This window comes from Falco rusticolus, chromosome 1, assembly GCF_015220075.1.
Source record: "Falco rusticolus isolate bFalRus1 chromosome 1, bFalRus1.pri, whole genome shotgun sequence".
NCBI classification, from domain to species: domain Eukaryota; kingdom Metazoa; phylum Chordata; class Aves; order Falconiformes; family Falconidae; genus Falco; species Falco rusticolus.
Window position 1 is genome coordinate 75,479,632 of NC_051187.1, and position 17,614 is coordinate 75,497,245.

General features: G+C 38.3%; 1 protein-coding gene across 4 annotated transcripts in view; it reads right to left on the reverse strand.

Moving 5' to 3' along the window:
• Positions 1-17,614, reverse strand: part of EVC2 (EvC ciliary complex subunit 2) — an 80,397-nt gene that overhangs the window by 43,275 nt on the left and 19,508 nt on the right. For all 4 annotated transcript variants that reach the window (XM_037384985.1, XM_037384976.1, XM_037384977.1 and 1 more), the window contains exons 8-9: positions 12,090-12,224; positions 10,435-10,586 (exon numbers count right to left, since the gene is read on the reverse strand). In XM_037384985.1, the coding sequence (XP_037240882.1) occupies positions 10,435-10,586; positions 12,090-12,224 (287 nt within the window). The remainder of the gene's footprint in view (positions 1-10,434; positions 10,587-12,089; positions 12,225-17,614) is intronic.

Genomic DNA, 17,614 nt, shown 5'->3' on the forward strand with positions numbered 1-17,614 from the left:
GGCACCATGCATTAAAAAGCAGGGTGAGCCAGCTTCTACAACAGCAACTTTAATGAATTATGTCCACTCTTGTGTTTCCATTTTAGACACAAAAAGGAAAAGCTTTTCTTTAAAACTCAAAATATTCCTCAGTTTAAAGGCAAACAACCTCCCACAAAAAAAATAAAATTAATATATATATATATATATAAAAATATCAAAACCACCTCTGTTGGTAAGCAGATGAAGTTAGTATCTGAATAGACTATAAATTTCACTCACTTTTTAAAATAGTTCAAAACTCACTGACCCATCTACATTGATACATCACTGCTTCATGTTCTACACAGGTATATTCCTTCCCTGCAGGGAAGATGGGAGAGTATTTTGATCATGTGCAGATAGAAATAAACTAAAATGGCTGATACCTCTCTCTTGTGAATATTAATAGAGTTCTAGAAAAGAGATTAAAACCAGAGGGAAATGCTTTTCTTTTTCTTTTTTTTTTTTTTTTTTTACAAAATACAACAAATTCATATTTCATATGAATATATTCTCATTTATCTTCAGAGTTAATTAAATTGGAATTACAATTATTCTCATTTCACATACTATGTAACTACTGTAAATTCTATAGCTTTGCCTATTCTGCACACAATTGAGGATTGAAGAATTAGGTGGGTTTTGACCCTGCATGTCTATTTACACGAACACAAAGCCCAGTAAGCTTCCACGTGTGAATAAAGTATACAGGAATGTCATTGCGACCTACAAAATACACTTTCAAGACCTTAAATCCATTCTTTTTTCAGTGAGGCTAAATTACTGGTTTGATTTGTTCCACAGTCAAATCTCAGAATAAATTTCAAATCCATAGCAAATGTCTTGGCAAGATTTGCAAGACAGTAGACTGATACTACATTCAAAATGGTATATATCAAAGAACGGTATAGATCATTGTTTTCTTACGAGTCAAATACTTTAAGTACTTAGGAGCCATTAACTTAAGCTATAATAAATCTATCACAGAGAAGCAGCGAGATTTTTCTTTTGCAGTCCCTCAAAATCCCATAAATGCACTGGCCATGGCCATACTTGTCTTGGTGATCTGCAGCAGGGTAGCTGGTTGCAGCTGCAAAACTTCCTCTATTTCCCCTGTCTCTTCCTCGCATACAGGAGCAGGAATCAATCACTGCTGTATGGGGCCAGATCCCTGTGATTGAAACATTGTGTGCCTGAAACTTTATTCACAGTAATTTGAAGATCCTGTAAGAGCTATTATTTTCTATAATGTCCCCAGGGCAACACAAAATCCAGCTTTTCTGTGCTATGTACAGATGGACACTGCAAGGCAGCACCTGCAGGTACATAGCCCTCTTGGGTGGTGTTCCGCTACATTCATGGTCAAGCCCCCCCGGGCACTGATCTGCTCCCTCTGCTTGGGAGAGTCCTTTTCAAGTGCAGGACAGCGGGGCAACCACAGAGAATAGGTGACAGCAGGATCAAGGGAAGAAGATGCTGAAGCAACGCAGCAAGCACTTCAAATGGGCAGCACAGATGTGTATTTTCTCTGAAGTCTTTTTGTTTACAGAATTCCTAGGATTTTTGCTTTCATACCCAGCTAGTACTAAGCTGTTTACTCATGACAACTAACTTAAAAGATGTGTTTCAGTTTCGTGCAAATGCACCTAAATAAAAACAAGGATCCAGAAAATGGGAGCTTTATGCTATAACATTTCCCTCATGACTGTCAAGCAGTGGTAGGAGGCTCCCCTTCATAGATTCCTCAGTTTGTTATTAGCCTGTAAAATTCACACCACCAGATTTATTTTTCAGTTTAAATTCCTGCTTCAAGCCCAGTAGCTCTGATTTAATTGAAGCATATCTGCCTTTTGTGAGAAACATCTCATCTTGGTTTTCAAGCATCCCCTAACAGAGAACTAAACAACACTTTAATTAATTGTTCCACTTGATAATTTAAGACCCAAAACCCGTCACCTTATTCTCGGCTTGAATTTGAATAGTTTCAACTTCCAACTCTCTTTGTTTGCTAGAATAACAAGTTCCTTAGTCATTATTTTTCCATTCTTCATGCACGCACTGAAAGATGACGGTCACAGCACCTACTAACCCCTTCTTATTGATGTGTCAAAGACAATTCCTCATCTCTCTTCCTGTAAAGCAACACTTCACAGCTCTAACACGGTGATACACAGCTCATAACACACTATTTATTTCTTATCATAAACGCAAGATTTTTTTCAGCATGTGTCCAAAAAAGATTAAGCCATTCCTCACTCACCTCCTTACTTGCTACTTTTCCAGTCTTCTTCAGCAGTGATCCCAAGAATAAAAGCCAAAACCAAACACCATCACATTTCCCATTATCCTTCCCACAGCATTTCTTCCTATTTATTGCAAATCATTACAGACTAGAACTGATTTCATTTTAAGTAAGACTCCCATGCTCCTCACCCACAGAGAACTGCAGTCCCCAATTCACTCAAGATCATAATGCCAAATGCAGGAAGAGCAACAGGTGTAGTTCACCTGATGCTCATGTGTCACCAATGATGAAGCCGTTAAGATCCCAGGTATAATTAATCTGCAACTCTCACCCTCCATTTTCATGACAACAATCTGTGAAGAAGGCAATGAAACAGAAGCAGCAGGTGAACTGTTCTACCAATTCAAGGGTAATAGCATGGAGAAAAAGTAATTACAAGACACAGCTCTCCCAGGTCTCACCCTGAAAGAAAGCAGCCAGACCATTATTTTTTTTTTTCAGTAGCAGCTGAAGAAAGGTTGTGTCTTATAAATTTGAAATCTACCTTCCACATGACGTGCTCTGCTTCTAGTCTGCCTCTTCCACACAGCAGCTAGTGGCAGTGAGACAAGCTCATCACATGCACCTTGCTTCAAGCTCTTACTCCAAATGAGAGGTTGAGGGGAGCCTTAACAAGCTGCATCAATATAGTCCTGGAGTCTTAGAAGCCAACAGTCAGTACAAAACAGGAATCCTGTGTCTCAAAGCATTTATTATACATGTCCATCGGAATACTAATGCTCACAATCATCCAGTTGAAATGTTCAGTGTTTTGTGACAGCTAGGAGAAAAAAAAAAAATCCTAACCTGACACACTATGCCTCCTTAAACTGAGTTAGATTTAATAAGTTTCTTTAAAAGCTCTGCACTCTGCTTGTTACAGTATTCCATATTTAAAATGTCTTGTATTCAGCATAATAGAAATGCGAAAGCCAATGGAGGTAGCAGATGGAACCTATTGATGAAAACTATCAAAGCTTCTGTTGAACAAAGCATGCAGAGAAAGGATGAGGACAGTACAGAAGGCAGGTGGTACAAAAAAGTGTGTGTGGAGGAAAGGTGAACAGACATGTAGAAAATGAAACTACAAACAGCAAGTTTAAAAGATTTTTCACTCACTTGAGGAGGAAGTGGATTTAAAGACCTGTCAGAGAAGATCTGGGAAGGGAGAATCCCAGATGCCAAACACAGAGAAGCAGAGAGTACCTGAGCACCTGATGTCTTCCACAGACCTAATAAAAGAATACAGGAAAGCAGCTAGGGTCAGGAAAGAAACAACTATAGTTTACAAAAAAAACTACCACCACCACACCACAAAAAAGGAAACCTCTCATTAAGTACAAAATAATTGTATTTTTTGTGAGTTTTACGTCTTTAAGTCTTATTATTCAAATTAGAGGCCCACAGAGGGAATTTTTGAACAGGATAATTAATAGCTGCTGAATTTAACAGTCCTAAAATGAACTAACAACTTTCTGATACATTTGTAAACAAATTCAGCTTGCAAAGATAAGAAATTACTGTGACACAACTTTCTGAAGTCGAAAGGGGAGATAAACATCAAGGAAACCCCTTTGGTGACATTTTCTCACCAAAGCAGAAACCTCCCTCATTTTCAGAAGACTCATCTCTCATCTGCAAATGGTAGCCAGTTAGCAGCATATGTATTAACAACAGTATCCAGAGGAGACTAGAGCCCTGTGATGGCAGTTTCTGCAAAGCATCCCTTCATGATACACAACACTCCCAAAAAGCATGTAATTTAGGGCCACATATGGATGGTTTGTCTCTACTGTCCTGGATGCCCTGCTGCAGCAGTAACTCGGGAGCACCACAGCACAGATGCACCAGCTCCAGCTGGAGAGAGGAAGGCTGCCAGGGAAGGACAGACAGACACACAACTGCCCCCAGGCCAGTGCCACACACTACTACAGTCTGAGCCAGAGCAGCAGATGTCCTGCATCCATGGCCACAGTGCCAATGGGACAGCTGCAGTGAGGAAAGGAAAAAAGAGGACAGAAAAGAAGTGTTATGGTCTGTGTTGTCTTATCACACTTCAGAGAAGTGAAGATGGAGAAAGGGTTGGACTTGGAGAATCACACAGCCAGAAAACAGTACCTGTAGTGCTGGCTTTGGTAACAGTAAGAAAAGAAAGCTAATTCAATTGTAATGGGCATCAAAGGTCTTCAGCTGCAGCTGTGGTTTGTTTCCTAAATCATCTATGTGGTTTGTTTCCTAAATCATCTATTTACTGACGTGTTAGTAATACAGTATCAATATGTTGGGCTGTGCTTTGTTTTGGGTTTTGGGTTTTTTGATTTTGTGATTTTTTTGTTCTTTTTGGGTCTTGGTGTGGTTTTTTTTTTTTTAAGTTCCACGTCAATGCAGACTGTGTGCAGCGCCTCCATTCAGGCTCACTCTCCTATCTTCCCTCTTCTGCTTCCCATGCTCTCCCACTGGGTCCAGTCACAACAGAGACTGCTAATATTTCAGGGCAGGGGTTTACACAGGCTGCAACACAATGAGGCACAAACCTTTGCAGGAGACCATAACTGGGTGCAAGCAGAAACAAAGAGATAATGGCATGAAGTCTGAACAGCCACCAACAGCTACCAACTGCTCAAACCCAAGTTTTACAGCCTTCCTGTGCCACCGTGGGGCACACTGCCTTTCCCTGCTCTCTGCTTACTGCCAGGCTGGGCGCTGCCTGCCTGGGCTAGTGGTCTGAAGATGCTCTGCGCTACACCAGCAGATGTACTGGCCTGCAGCCAGCTCTGAACTGGGAAAGTTCATCCATCAGTCCTGTGACACCTATACAGTCAAGCATAAATTCGGCACAGCTCAAACATGAGCCTACAGAGAATACAGGACATCTCATCAGTAAAAAAAATTGCTAAGAAAGGTATGTGATGATTATCTACGGGTGCTTTCACATGGATGAGTCACAGGTTAAGTTTAGCCTTCCAGAAAAGGTTAGAATGCTGACAAAACCAGAAATAGGATTCTTATGATATACAGCCAAAAACAAACAAACAAACAAACAAAAAAAACCCCACATTGAAAAAGATGATAAATTCAGCTGAGAGACCAGTAGCTCTTCACAAAAAAAAAAAATATCACAAAAACCTGCCAAAAGTCTAAGCACTAGACTTGGCAGCAGCTTTACTATCAAATTCCTTTAACTCTCTACAGCGATATATAGAGTAAAGGTATTTCAATTCTTAAACTGTTTAAAAAAAACATTTGAAAAATCCTGCATGTAAGAGACCAAGAACCTCTGCTTTGACTGCAGAAAGTATGAAAACTGATAAAGCAGTGATCTTCAGCAAATCAATTTAAAAACCACAGCTAGCTACAATATAGCTCTTGCAATAGAACACAGAAAATGGTATCTCACTGAATAACTGCTATACAAAAAGAGCGTAAAAAAGACTCCAGAGCCCTGCTTCCAGGGAACTCACTATGCATTTTACCATTGATTATAAAAGCACTAACTTCAGCCTGGATACTAACAAAAGCATAAATATATATTATGGCTATACGCATTATGCATTAATGCCTGATGAGCTTCCAACTTTACTGTGATCTACTCAAGATTCTTCTGATCTACTCAGAAGACTGAGTACTCAAATCACAGAAATGGTAGCAAATCTCAGTCTTCCTTCAAAATTATATGGAACAAAGCATCACTAACAGCACTACTCTCAAAAGCAGACTGTTTTCTGCATGAGGTGAATTGTTCTGGGTGGACAGCAGAAATGACCTTCATAATTCTGAATACAATTTCTTCATAGTTAAACAACATCAGTGACATTTTTTAGATGAAAAAAGTTATGTACTCATTAATTTCAAAGTACTTGTTTTCTTCAGTTCCCCTGTCTTATAGACTCCTATCACCTATTAATCATTTACGTTTCTCTGATGGAAAAAAACCCATAAGCAACAGCATTCTTAACACAGAACTACCAATGCAGGGTCTGGGTTTCATTCCATGTGTATTCACTGTATCTTGTTGTTACACCCATGTGAGTATTATTTATTGTTGTATTTCTGCTTTATGCACACTGCTAAAAAAAAGGAGCAATGAATATATCCTCCCTTCAAAAAAAATCTAAAATTTTGATTACACTTTTTAAAAGTTACAAAATACAGAAATTTAGCACCTCAATTACTTTTTGTACTAACAATATAACTACTTCTCACCATTTTCTATGTAGGAATACTGAAGTCCAACTGTTAAGACAACGTGATCTTTTATTCTTACCTTCCATTTGAATTCAGGGTTAAAAAATTCCACACATTTACTCCTCAGCAAATTAAATTGGGATGTACAGCAAGAAATTTACATTTAGAGAGAAAACGTGAACTTCTAATAGAGTAGTAAATTGTTTTTCACTTTTCTGTCAAGGCTCTCTATAGACAGTTTGATCCTGTTCTCCTGTACATTGGCCTCAATGCCCTCTACCATAAGGAAAAAAAAACCAAACACAAAAATCAGCTGCAATGCATACATATTACTTATTTCCCAAAATAATTGCTAGTATGTATTGTGTATCAGCAAGCAGGTTCAAGTTCAGTTAGAGCTTTGACAAACTCAAGAAAGCATAGCTGTACAAAATGAAGATGAAAAAGTAAAGCTGCAGTAATGGAAAGCCATTTAACAGAATCAAGCTGCCTTTAACGTATCTCTGTCTTCTGAGACTATAAGCATGGTCAGAGTCCATCACACTGGACACAAACCCAAACTGCTCAGCTCTCTTCATTTTCTGTTCTAGACATACAGAAAAAGAGACCTACGGCATTTTGGAGTATGATCTAGTGCGCATGTCAAATATTCAAATCATATAGCTTCTTCTCATTAGTATTCATTGCCAATGGGCCAATATTCAGGAACATACACAGTGAGGAACCTACTGAGAATAAAAGCCAAGCTATTTTGCTGCATAATGTACATTAAGGATATGACTTATTAAGACAAAACTCACAAAATGAGTAACTAAGAAGCTTCCTTATGAAATATTGAGTAAGTTTTGTTCTCTAGCCAATCCTCCTGACAGTGCAAACTGTCTACACTCCAAAGATGTACCTGTTCATAAATATTGAACACATGCTCTTAATGTATTTGCTAAACAATTTGGCACTGCCACTTTGTAAAAGACATTAACTATTAACATAGCTTTATGTCATAAAGAGAACAAAAAAATTCTGTGGTGCTTACATTTCTAAGTAATTTTTTCATTTGCATCTGGACAAAAGAACAAAGCAGCAGAATGATTCCAACCACATTTACCATCAGAGTGCAATTTAAAAAGATGTATCCATTATGTTGCTAAGCTTACACCTATGCCATGTAGAGAAAGTGACACATAGCTGCACCCATACATGCAGAAGGAATTATCAAGCTAGCATATAAGGAAGATGACGTTGGCTGGTTGAAAATATTCTGAAGTATCAAAAGCTCTCTAAGAAAAGCCCCTATACTTTTGCTTCCTCAAATAATAAAATCCAGGATTATGATGATCAAATTCATATTGGTATACATATGACATGAAAAAATTATGCTCAAAATAGCCCAGTTCTTATCCTCAGTATACTGCCTGCCACTCCTATGAGACAATACAAACCTCGTTGCTCATTTCCTTACAGAAAACCCAACTATCCCATTGGGCATCACTAAATGTAATAAAACAAAACGCAACATCATTGGAAAATTGATTGTGACCACAATTAGTAAAATTACAACATTTCATTCAACCACAGAATCCATTCAAATTGACTGCAATTATCCATCAATGAATTACAAATGTACCATCTTTCTTTTTCCCTTTATATTTTACAAATCACTATCCTCAAAGCAGGTAATTCAGTAGAATTCAGAAGAATTTCTTGGTTCTGGTTTTAGCCTAGATCACTGTCACAGAAGCTCCTAAGGCAATGGTACAGTATTTTAACTTCATCTTTGGAACCAGTTAAAATTCTGGATAATGTACAACAGTTTATGAAGTACAAGACTATAACGAAACCTTTACAGAATGCAGATCAGAAATAAAAGGACTGCTTTGCCCCAACTTGCAGAATGAATATGGAAACAATGTTATAGATGAGGAAGATATCAATAAAATAAATATCAAAGCATTAACAATGAGAGATAAAAGAAGGGATGTATTATAGCTACTGAAGAAAGCAGGAACAATATTGCATGTATTCAATATAGGCCTTAAAGTAATGCTGTAGCCTTTCTGACCAACCAGCCTGCAAGACTGGGTTTCATCTCACCCACCTCCAGATCCCTAGAGTTGAGCTAATCAGCCTAGGGTCCAGGGCATCAGCAGGCACAGCAGCCATACAACTGATTTTGAAAGTCTACTTTGGGATGAGAATAATCATATCCTAGAAGCGCTCTTTTTCACTCCTAGTAAAAAAGGGAACTGAGAGCAACTTGGTAAAGGAGTTCACATTGCAGAGATCCTCACTCAGTCAGATAAACTGCATTACCATTAAAAAAGGAGAGTAACAGGTAATTGAATACACATATTCAATAAGTGCCAATCAAAAGAAGGAAAGAACAGAAAAAAATATGATTAAGTACATCTGTTTGTCACCTCCTAAGGGTAAACAAATCAGACGGTCCAGTTTAAAACTACAGGAAATGAGAACTGGGATAATCTAACCCCCACTGCTAACAGGTAGAGGCTGATTTGAGCCCTTCACAGTAATGTCTATCACCCTTTCAATCACCTTTCATAGCAGGAACCACTGTAACTCCAGACCTTTGTGGTCCATCTACTATCCTCATACTGGAAGAAAGAAAAGATAATTCAGAAAGTGAAGAAGGTTAGTGACAGTTTGCCATTGGGCATCTACTTTATTCACTGCAATGCTCTAACTACTTCGAGGCAGAGAAAATAGAAACTGTGAGGAAAGAAGTGGAAGCAAGACAGACATTTGTGCTAACTGCATAAGAATATTAAAAAAGCTTTAGCCCCTGGATACTTACGCAAAGAAGTGAATCCTGTTTCATGGGTTTAGAAACAATCCTGTTATAAAAATAATCCTATCCAAAGGTTTGCAAGAATATTTACCTTTCTAAACCATAACATATCTGAAAATAGCCCCAGCATTTTATTTTATTTTCAAACTAGCTATATATTCACTATCCCTGAAGTAAAATACTAAAGCAAGTTAAAAAAATTTTTGATCCTGTTATTCTTAATATTTACATAATGATTTTCAGGGTAAATCTTCTCAAATCCTGAGTTGCTATATAGTTATAAAAGCAAGGACCAATGTGCAATTTACAGAGATAACGATCCCAATTATCGAGGAAATGTAGGAAATTATAATGTTGTTAGTTACCCTTTAAGAAACAAAATTACTTCCATGGTCGTGTAACTTATCCTTTTTAGCTTCTACAGATTTTAGTTGCATAATACTGCCTGTAACCTAACTTGCTAGAAGCTAACAGCAAGACTGAACAAACAAAATCTAATCTGTCCTTACCTCAGACCTTTTTATCATATTCAGCTGAAGAACAGATGACATTTAATAGTGGCATGTTTCTGTCAAACAGCCCTGACTGGCCTTTCAACAACATCAGGAGAGTTTCTCTGCTCTACCCAGTTGTCCCTCTCGCTGCAGCTACATGGTATCTTTCTGGCAGCAGTACAAACCCTCACGCCTTAGACTCTGATTCAGGTTTTTCCGAATATGCTGCTAAACAGCAATGCTGACACTCAGCAAGAGCTCTCTTTTCTAGGACAAAAGCCACCCTTTTGAAAGCAGAACGTGTTCAGCAATAGTAGAATACACCCTTTCAACATTTTCTTGTACACAGAAAAGTTCCCCTTTACTTAGTGAAGCACAGAGAAGCAAAACTACGTGTACGTTTGGATTGGAAACTTGCATGTCTAAGGCCTAGATGGAGCTGACTTCTACAGGTGAAGCCGTATGAAACATGACAGTTTTCAGTTCTCACAGGTGACTAGTGCAGTTCAAAAACCTAAGGTAGTGCAGTCATATGTGTAAATAGACACTACAAAAAATATTAAAGGGCAGATACTCAAAACATATTCAAAGGTTCAGTTGATGATAAGTGTAATAAATGTAATGCAATAGCAGTGAATCCTTACTCTTCTAAAGCCAGACGCATGTTCCCAGTTTCTTCAAAGGTCAGAATATCAATGATTTGGTCATTCATAATTGTATCTTCACTAAAGAGATCACCTGAATTAAACTGAGAATGCTCCAGTTTGTGATTCTGGCTGAGTTCATGGTGTATCTCCTAAAAAAAAAAAAAGTAAACCAGATTATAACAAAAATTTACACTGACTGTCTGACCTAATTTTATTGCAGGTAACTGGGTGAGAAGGCTCGTACTTATCAAACTTCAAACTGTACTGCTGGAAAGCATATAAAGAGATTGTGCAAATCAGATATGTATCTGAAATCAATTACACTACTTTTGTTTCAGGTTGAACTTCTTGTATATATCTGATCTGGAATACAAAGTAAATGAACATAAGACAAAAGACTCTACATCGACTTCAGTAGGCTTGTGAAAGCCTTCTAGGAGGTTATCTTGCACTATAAACTTTTTAGGCCTTTTTTTTTTTAAATTACCACAGTATACAAATTATATATGGCAAGATGACAGTATTATGAGGTGAACAACATGAAAAACGAATCCTATGAACAATGGAAGTGACTCAGTTTGCAGTTCAGTGAGACTCCCTTGAGACTGAGGGCTCATAAAATTACTATACAAAAAAGACACTATAAATATCCGATGCTAGGACCAAACTGGCCCTATTTTATTATCTCATTACCACAGCTTCTTCTGTAAAACAAACAAGGCACACACTTTTCATCTAAACAGATTATTTTTTCAGACCCAAAAGAAATAAAAGTTGTTGATGGCATAATTTTCAACTACAGAAACTAAGGCTGGAAGTGATTTGTGAGCTCCTCTAGTCAGTTCAGAGGGATGGGAGATCCACCACTGTCCAAGCAGAGGACGGGTTCAAACCTCTGAGCACAACTCTCCTACAGGACTGCTCCAATCACTGCAATATTCTGATTGAGGTCTCCAGTTCCCTCCCATTGAAGTTGCTCCACTTCACTTAAATACATAAATAATTAATAGAAGCAAGAGCTAGAAGTTGGGCCAACTTGATGAGTATTTATCAGACTCTGGAATTTCTTTCTTCATCCCAGTATGTACTGAAATACTTTCTCCAAACTGGCACAGCTTGGATAAGCACTGAAAATGCTCCACCCCCAAACCCAACTGTTTTGCTTAATCACTCAAGAGATTAGGGCACATCCAAGGAATTGAGAGACCAAAATTCAAATCCCTATTCCTGATGATCAGAAATACAATTTGGACCCAAGTCTCCTGTGCTCAAGGTGAGTGGTCTACTCTCTGGGCAACTGCTTATAACCCACAGACATCCTGCCTCTCATTTTGAGGGACGAAGAGGAAAGGAGGAAGGGAGGAATATGAAAAGAAATTAACAGCCAAAATGTAATCTCCCTCCAGTCTGAAGTTAACATCCAGGTACAACAGTTCTTTCAATCAGATTATCATTCTTAAACTTCCCTCTAAATCTGATTGCACTGAAGATTAGAGGTTGTAGAGATAGCATTACCTGGAAATCTAACCCATAACCTGGTGGCTTTTTATTTATCTTCAAAAGCTCTTTAGACAATCTGTGTTAGTTAGCAAGTTGTATCACCAAATATGATCAATGTTAAATAAAGTACTGTTACAGACATTATGACCCACCTTTTTTTTACCATGGAAATTCCATTTTAATATTTGTGTTCGGTAAACAATGAAAAAGCCAGCACATGTCAATACAAGTGAAACAAAAAAAGCAATGAAGAACCCTGCAGCATGGATGGCATGGTTGTATGAAACCTGAAATTAAAAGACCATATTATTAAAATTACATTTTAAACATATATAAAGATCAGACTCAAAGATTGAAACTGTAAGCAACATAATAAATTCTTTTTAAATGGCTTCATACAACTTCAGGGTTTCTCAGCATTAAGTTGTAATCACTATATATTTATTAATATTTTCAAACAAGTGTATATTTTCCACAGGTCTTCAAGTCAGCATGGTTCATTATGTTCACCTAGTCCAAATTACTGTGTAACTCCAAGCAACAGAACTCCCACAGATTGAATTTTAGGTGCAGTGACTCATGGGTGTGCTGTACTTAATAGCCTGTTTTCCAGTGTTGCCAAACTCTCCCAAGTCTTGTTGAAATTGATGGCATTTGATGTTGCTCAGAGGCTCTGAAAAATCAGCCTAATGTTGACTTCTTTTAATTAATGACCATTTCTCGATTCAATAAAACTGAGTAATCACCATAGGGAAAAAGCACCAACATGAGTTCAGAATAAATATGTAACTGACAGTTGACAAAATCACGCAATTTGTATGCACCCTTGCAGTTTCTGTGTAAGCCAGAGTCAGAAAAAAAGAGCAGGAACACTGAACTGTGAGCCAGCTAACAACTTTGTAGGCTTTCACTTTAGCTCTTAATTTAATCTTTAAATTGAATTGCATTAAAAATTAATTTTTACTTCATGCTCCATGTAGCAAAAGTTAATCCAGTGTTTGTTTAGTTCTTTGAGATCTCTGGATGAAAAACATAGCACAGCTATTGGTATAATGTTTCACCACAAACTAATCACTCTGCTGGGACTAGAAAGTGTAAATAATTAACAGGCTGCTTGCAAGTTGAGCTTGGTCATCTCTTGGAGCAGAAATCCGAGAGCATTCCATGGAGTCAACAGTAATTCTGCATAAGAAGTGATAATTAAACATGGTCCACAATTTGAAAACTATTTCATCCAGTTTAACAGCAGAATTTTAACCTTCTACTGCCTAGCTTTTCTCTCTCTGATATGTTTTTGTACACTGAGTATCTGTCACACCTCTAACTGAAAGGAACTGCTTCATGTTGGACTTCGATGTTTCAAAGGCTCAGCTCCTCAAAGCTGCTGGAGATGCTCAGTGCTTGTGACTTCAACATGATTTCAGTTGAATGAGGCGATGATGTCAGTATCAAGGAGATCATCAAGATGTTAATTACAGGCTACTATTTGGAACTTGCACAGTTCCAAGAAGATCCAAGGTTTCCTTCAAAGTATTGTATATTTAGGATCAATGGTTCCTCTGACTGACAGAGGTATCCTTAGTTTGGATTTTTGGTTTTTAATCATAGGATCATCTAGATTGAAAAGATCGTTGAGTCCAACCGTAAACCTAACACCGCCAACTCGACCACTAAACTATGTCCCTAAGTGCCTAAGTAGATGCTAGGTGTCTAATTCTGACAGATTTTGTTTACTTACAGCTTTTCTTCGTATCACTGAAGTTCCAAGTCTTTGAGAGCATGTCCTGGGATCAAATCCCAGCAAGACAGACTTTGGGTGTCATTAAGGTGACCGATAGTATATGCTGAGGATTGTGTTTCATTATTTAACTATACACCACTGGAAATGGGTGACTTACCATTCTAAAATACCCGATAGAAAAAGTACCCCATGTTTTTTCCTCTGAAATGATTAAAAACATATCCACTGAGTGAAAGGAATTCCTCGTGCTTCACTTAAAATGTAAGTTTTAATGTAACATTTAAGACAAGTTCTCAGCTCAAACTAGCCACATAGAAAAGACAGCTGTTTCAGGAAAGGCTGTGTCTAAAAAAAAATGAGACCCTTGAAGTACTTTGAGGTTCACCAAAATGTTTTGAGACTGAGAATTTATCCAAATAAGCTAGCCATGTGCCGAATTCCTTCTAATACCTTTCAGTATCTTTACGTTTTAAACAGAAACAAAGAAAAGAAAAAGAGGAGCAACACATTAATTCCCTGGTTCCATGTGTAATTACCAACACATTGAATGTTTTTTCTTGATGTAGCTTCCTACTACTTTGACCAATTGCTTCCATTACACTCCCCTGTACCATGGCTGACCACTAAGGACACCCAGCATATCTGCATCACTGTTGGTAGGCAGCTCCCTCTTCTTCGGACACTGCACTGCTCCCCAGTTCCTTGCCATGAGCTCAGTTAAAGCTGCATCACTTTGCATCAAAACATCCTAATCTTTAAATTTATTTGAAAGACAATTATGTAAATATTAAGTAACTCCCTTCCCTAACCCAGTGTTTACTCCCCTCACAGATCAAAAGGATTTAACTCATACCCCTTGAACAGTCACTGAGCCAACAAACATCCATGTCTAACCTAGAACAAACGCAATTCCTCTTAAGTTTTCTCCAGTTGCACTAGGTGGCCAAGAGGGAATCACAGAAAGGTCATCCTTGAGCTCTGCCACGCCAAGGCTCTGCCTGAGGTCCCACTGCTTTCAAGGAATGGGAGATGCTGTAGATAATACTTAGGGAAAAAAAATAATGCTGCTTTGGAACCACTTCATCATTTTGTCTGAATCCACTCACATTTGTCTGATTTCCAAGCACTCTGTGAAGTTTAGGGATCTCTCTAGGCTTCTGGGGAAAGCAGGAATCTGGTGAGGCTATGGGTTCAGTGAAGCTGAAATGAAGCTGGTTAAGTTTTGATGGAGAAAAAGCACTGGGTAGGGCACGATCCTGTGCTTTTCTAAGTAAAGTAAAAGATAAGACTTATGGCAGGACAGTCAGTCTGCATCAGGTAGGTAGTTCTGTCAGAGGTTAAGCTCCAATGGAGAAAAATGGACAGGGAATTATCTTGTGCTTTTATACTTTAAGAAAATGGGTTCTGGAAGGACAGTCCCTGTCATTGGGGGGGCTGTAAATCCAAGCAGGACACAGCAGGTGCCTAATGGCATCTGAAAGCATTACAGTGGATGGTGCTGGGCAGATGCCAGAGCACAAGCCACAGAGTAGGACCAGTGCCGGCACTGCAGGCCAACCTCCAAACCGCTGACACGCCAGTGAGCCTCAAAACCTTAAGCTAACTTCTTAAGCCATCTCAATAGCTGGAAGAAGCATCACAGGCCCAAGTTCCTTTCACAAACTGCTGCATTCCCACTGATTTAAGGATGGTGAGGGAAGCAAGCAGAGCAAAAATCAGATCAGAATAATTACTAACATCCATCCTATGCAAAGTGCTTAGATGTGAGAACCTCCTTTTGTACTTTTCACCACAGCTTCCCATTCAGCATCAAAACCACCCAGCCATGGGCAGAGGCACACAGTACTCACAACCCCTGAAGCACTGTGGGAAGACATCTGGCACAAACACTCAGATAAGCAACACTCTCATTTTTTCATAAGCTACAAAATTACCTTGTCACAGGCAACCAAGTACTTTCTTCCAGCAGTGCAGATGAGAAAATCCACAGGTTTTGTAAAACTGATTTAAAGAACAGCACAGTAGCCAAGTGAGCAAGCAGACCATGTGAAAGCTGATGGGACCAACTTAGCATGGCACTGCTATGACTATGTAATTAATTCTTCTCTTTTCTGTCCCCAAAGTCAACATTTAGTATCTACTTGCTCACACATGTTGGTTTTACCACACCCATGAACAGGTTTAAATAATGATCTTTAATAAATAAAATCTGAGATTGAGAGCATTTATGACAGCTGAAGATATGAATGATATACAATACATCGCACCTTTTTCAGCAGATCATAATTTCCTTGCACAAACTGACTTCATACTGAAACACTTTATGTTTGGCCACAGCCCAAAGGCAAATATTATGTATGTGAAACATGATGTGTTCCATAATTTCTAAGCTTTATTTTTCAAAAATTAACAGTATTCTCTAACACTTTTACCACGCAGTTTAATTACAAGACCTGCTCACTAAGTAAGCTCAAACGCAGCTGAGCCAATTTTACCTAACTATGGAATAGTCCCCAAGAACTTGTTGAATTCTATCAAGTTCAAGTTGGAAACCCCCCCACACTATAAAGTATAAAGTTTTAAATATAGTAATAGATTGCAGGAATTTTCATGGTGGGCTGAGATCAATGTAGCTTAGTCTTAACTTAGACATTGCCAACTGCTGCAGATCAATTCACACTGAAGCTGTTTTTCTAACCCAGTCAGCTACTGCATGGCTTCACCTTTAAGATTAAGAGTTTTAAAAAAATACATTTATGGCAATTTCAAGCATAACTCCTAACTATATAAACGTCCAATCCTTTTAAATCTTACTAGATCTTTAGCCAGGAAAAATGAGTTCTCTAGCTCATGTACAGTTTTGCTTTATAACATGTTTAAATCTGGCTTACATTTTAACAGAATGGGCACCTGATCTTCAGTTATGTGAGAGCGAAGTCTGGACTTATAATCTACTACACTAATAGAAGCTAAGAGAGCACAAGATCCCCAGCAAAAGAGAAAACTGGAACAAGAGGCCCCTATGCCCAATCTCCAAATAGATTACTGATTTTAAAGATGGAGAAGAACTTATGGGACAGGCCTGTGGAAGGAATGAGCAGTCTAATCCTCAGGACCTCTTCAGGCAAGCCCCATCCACATGAACTTGAGATTTCAAATGGTACAACCATGACAAAAATGTTTTGGGGGTAAAACAAACTATTTTCTTCTCTCTGAACACAATCAATCACAGTCTTCTTGCCAACCAAGCCACAGCTCCTTAAAAAAAGATCCCCAAGCTTATCAAGGTAATGAGGTGTTGGGGGAGAAAAGTTTGGTGGAGAGATTACCCTAGCAATGAAACGGATGGATGCAGTGGAGAGTTCTCTTAATAAAAAAATATCGACAATAATAACATTGTTTGCTACAGTCAACATAATTTTGAAGGTTACTTTGGCCTCTTAGAAACCATGTTAATTCAGAAGCCAATAACAGAAAGTCATATTGGAAGGATGACTAGTTAAAAAATGAAAAGCAAACGTAAGTTACATGTGTCTCTTACTGCAGTTTTATTTCTCGGGCTTCCCACAGCTATCTCCTGATTTGTGTATCAGCATGATATAGAAACCTTTTCTCAATAGGTGGCGGATAACTCCACCCTTTTGGAAGGGCAAAAAGCCTTCTCATAGTGGCTAGGACCTGGAGCAGGTGAGCATGTTCCTCACCACAGTTCTCTGTACCTGGACAATTCTTCAAGAAAAACCAACCCAAAAACATGGCTAGGAATAATGGAAGTTTGTATATTTTCCATACTAAATATTGCTGCTTTAAGACAACAAAGACCTCCTATCCTGGCACCCGTTTTCTTCCTCTTAAAATAAGAGAAGGCAGAACTTCTGTATGATAATAAAATAACTGAGTGACAAGATATAGTACATAAGTACATCTTTAGCTCCT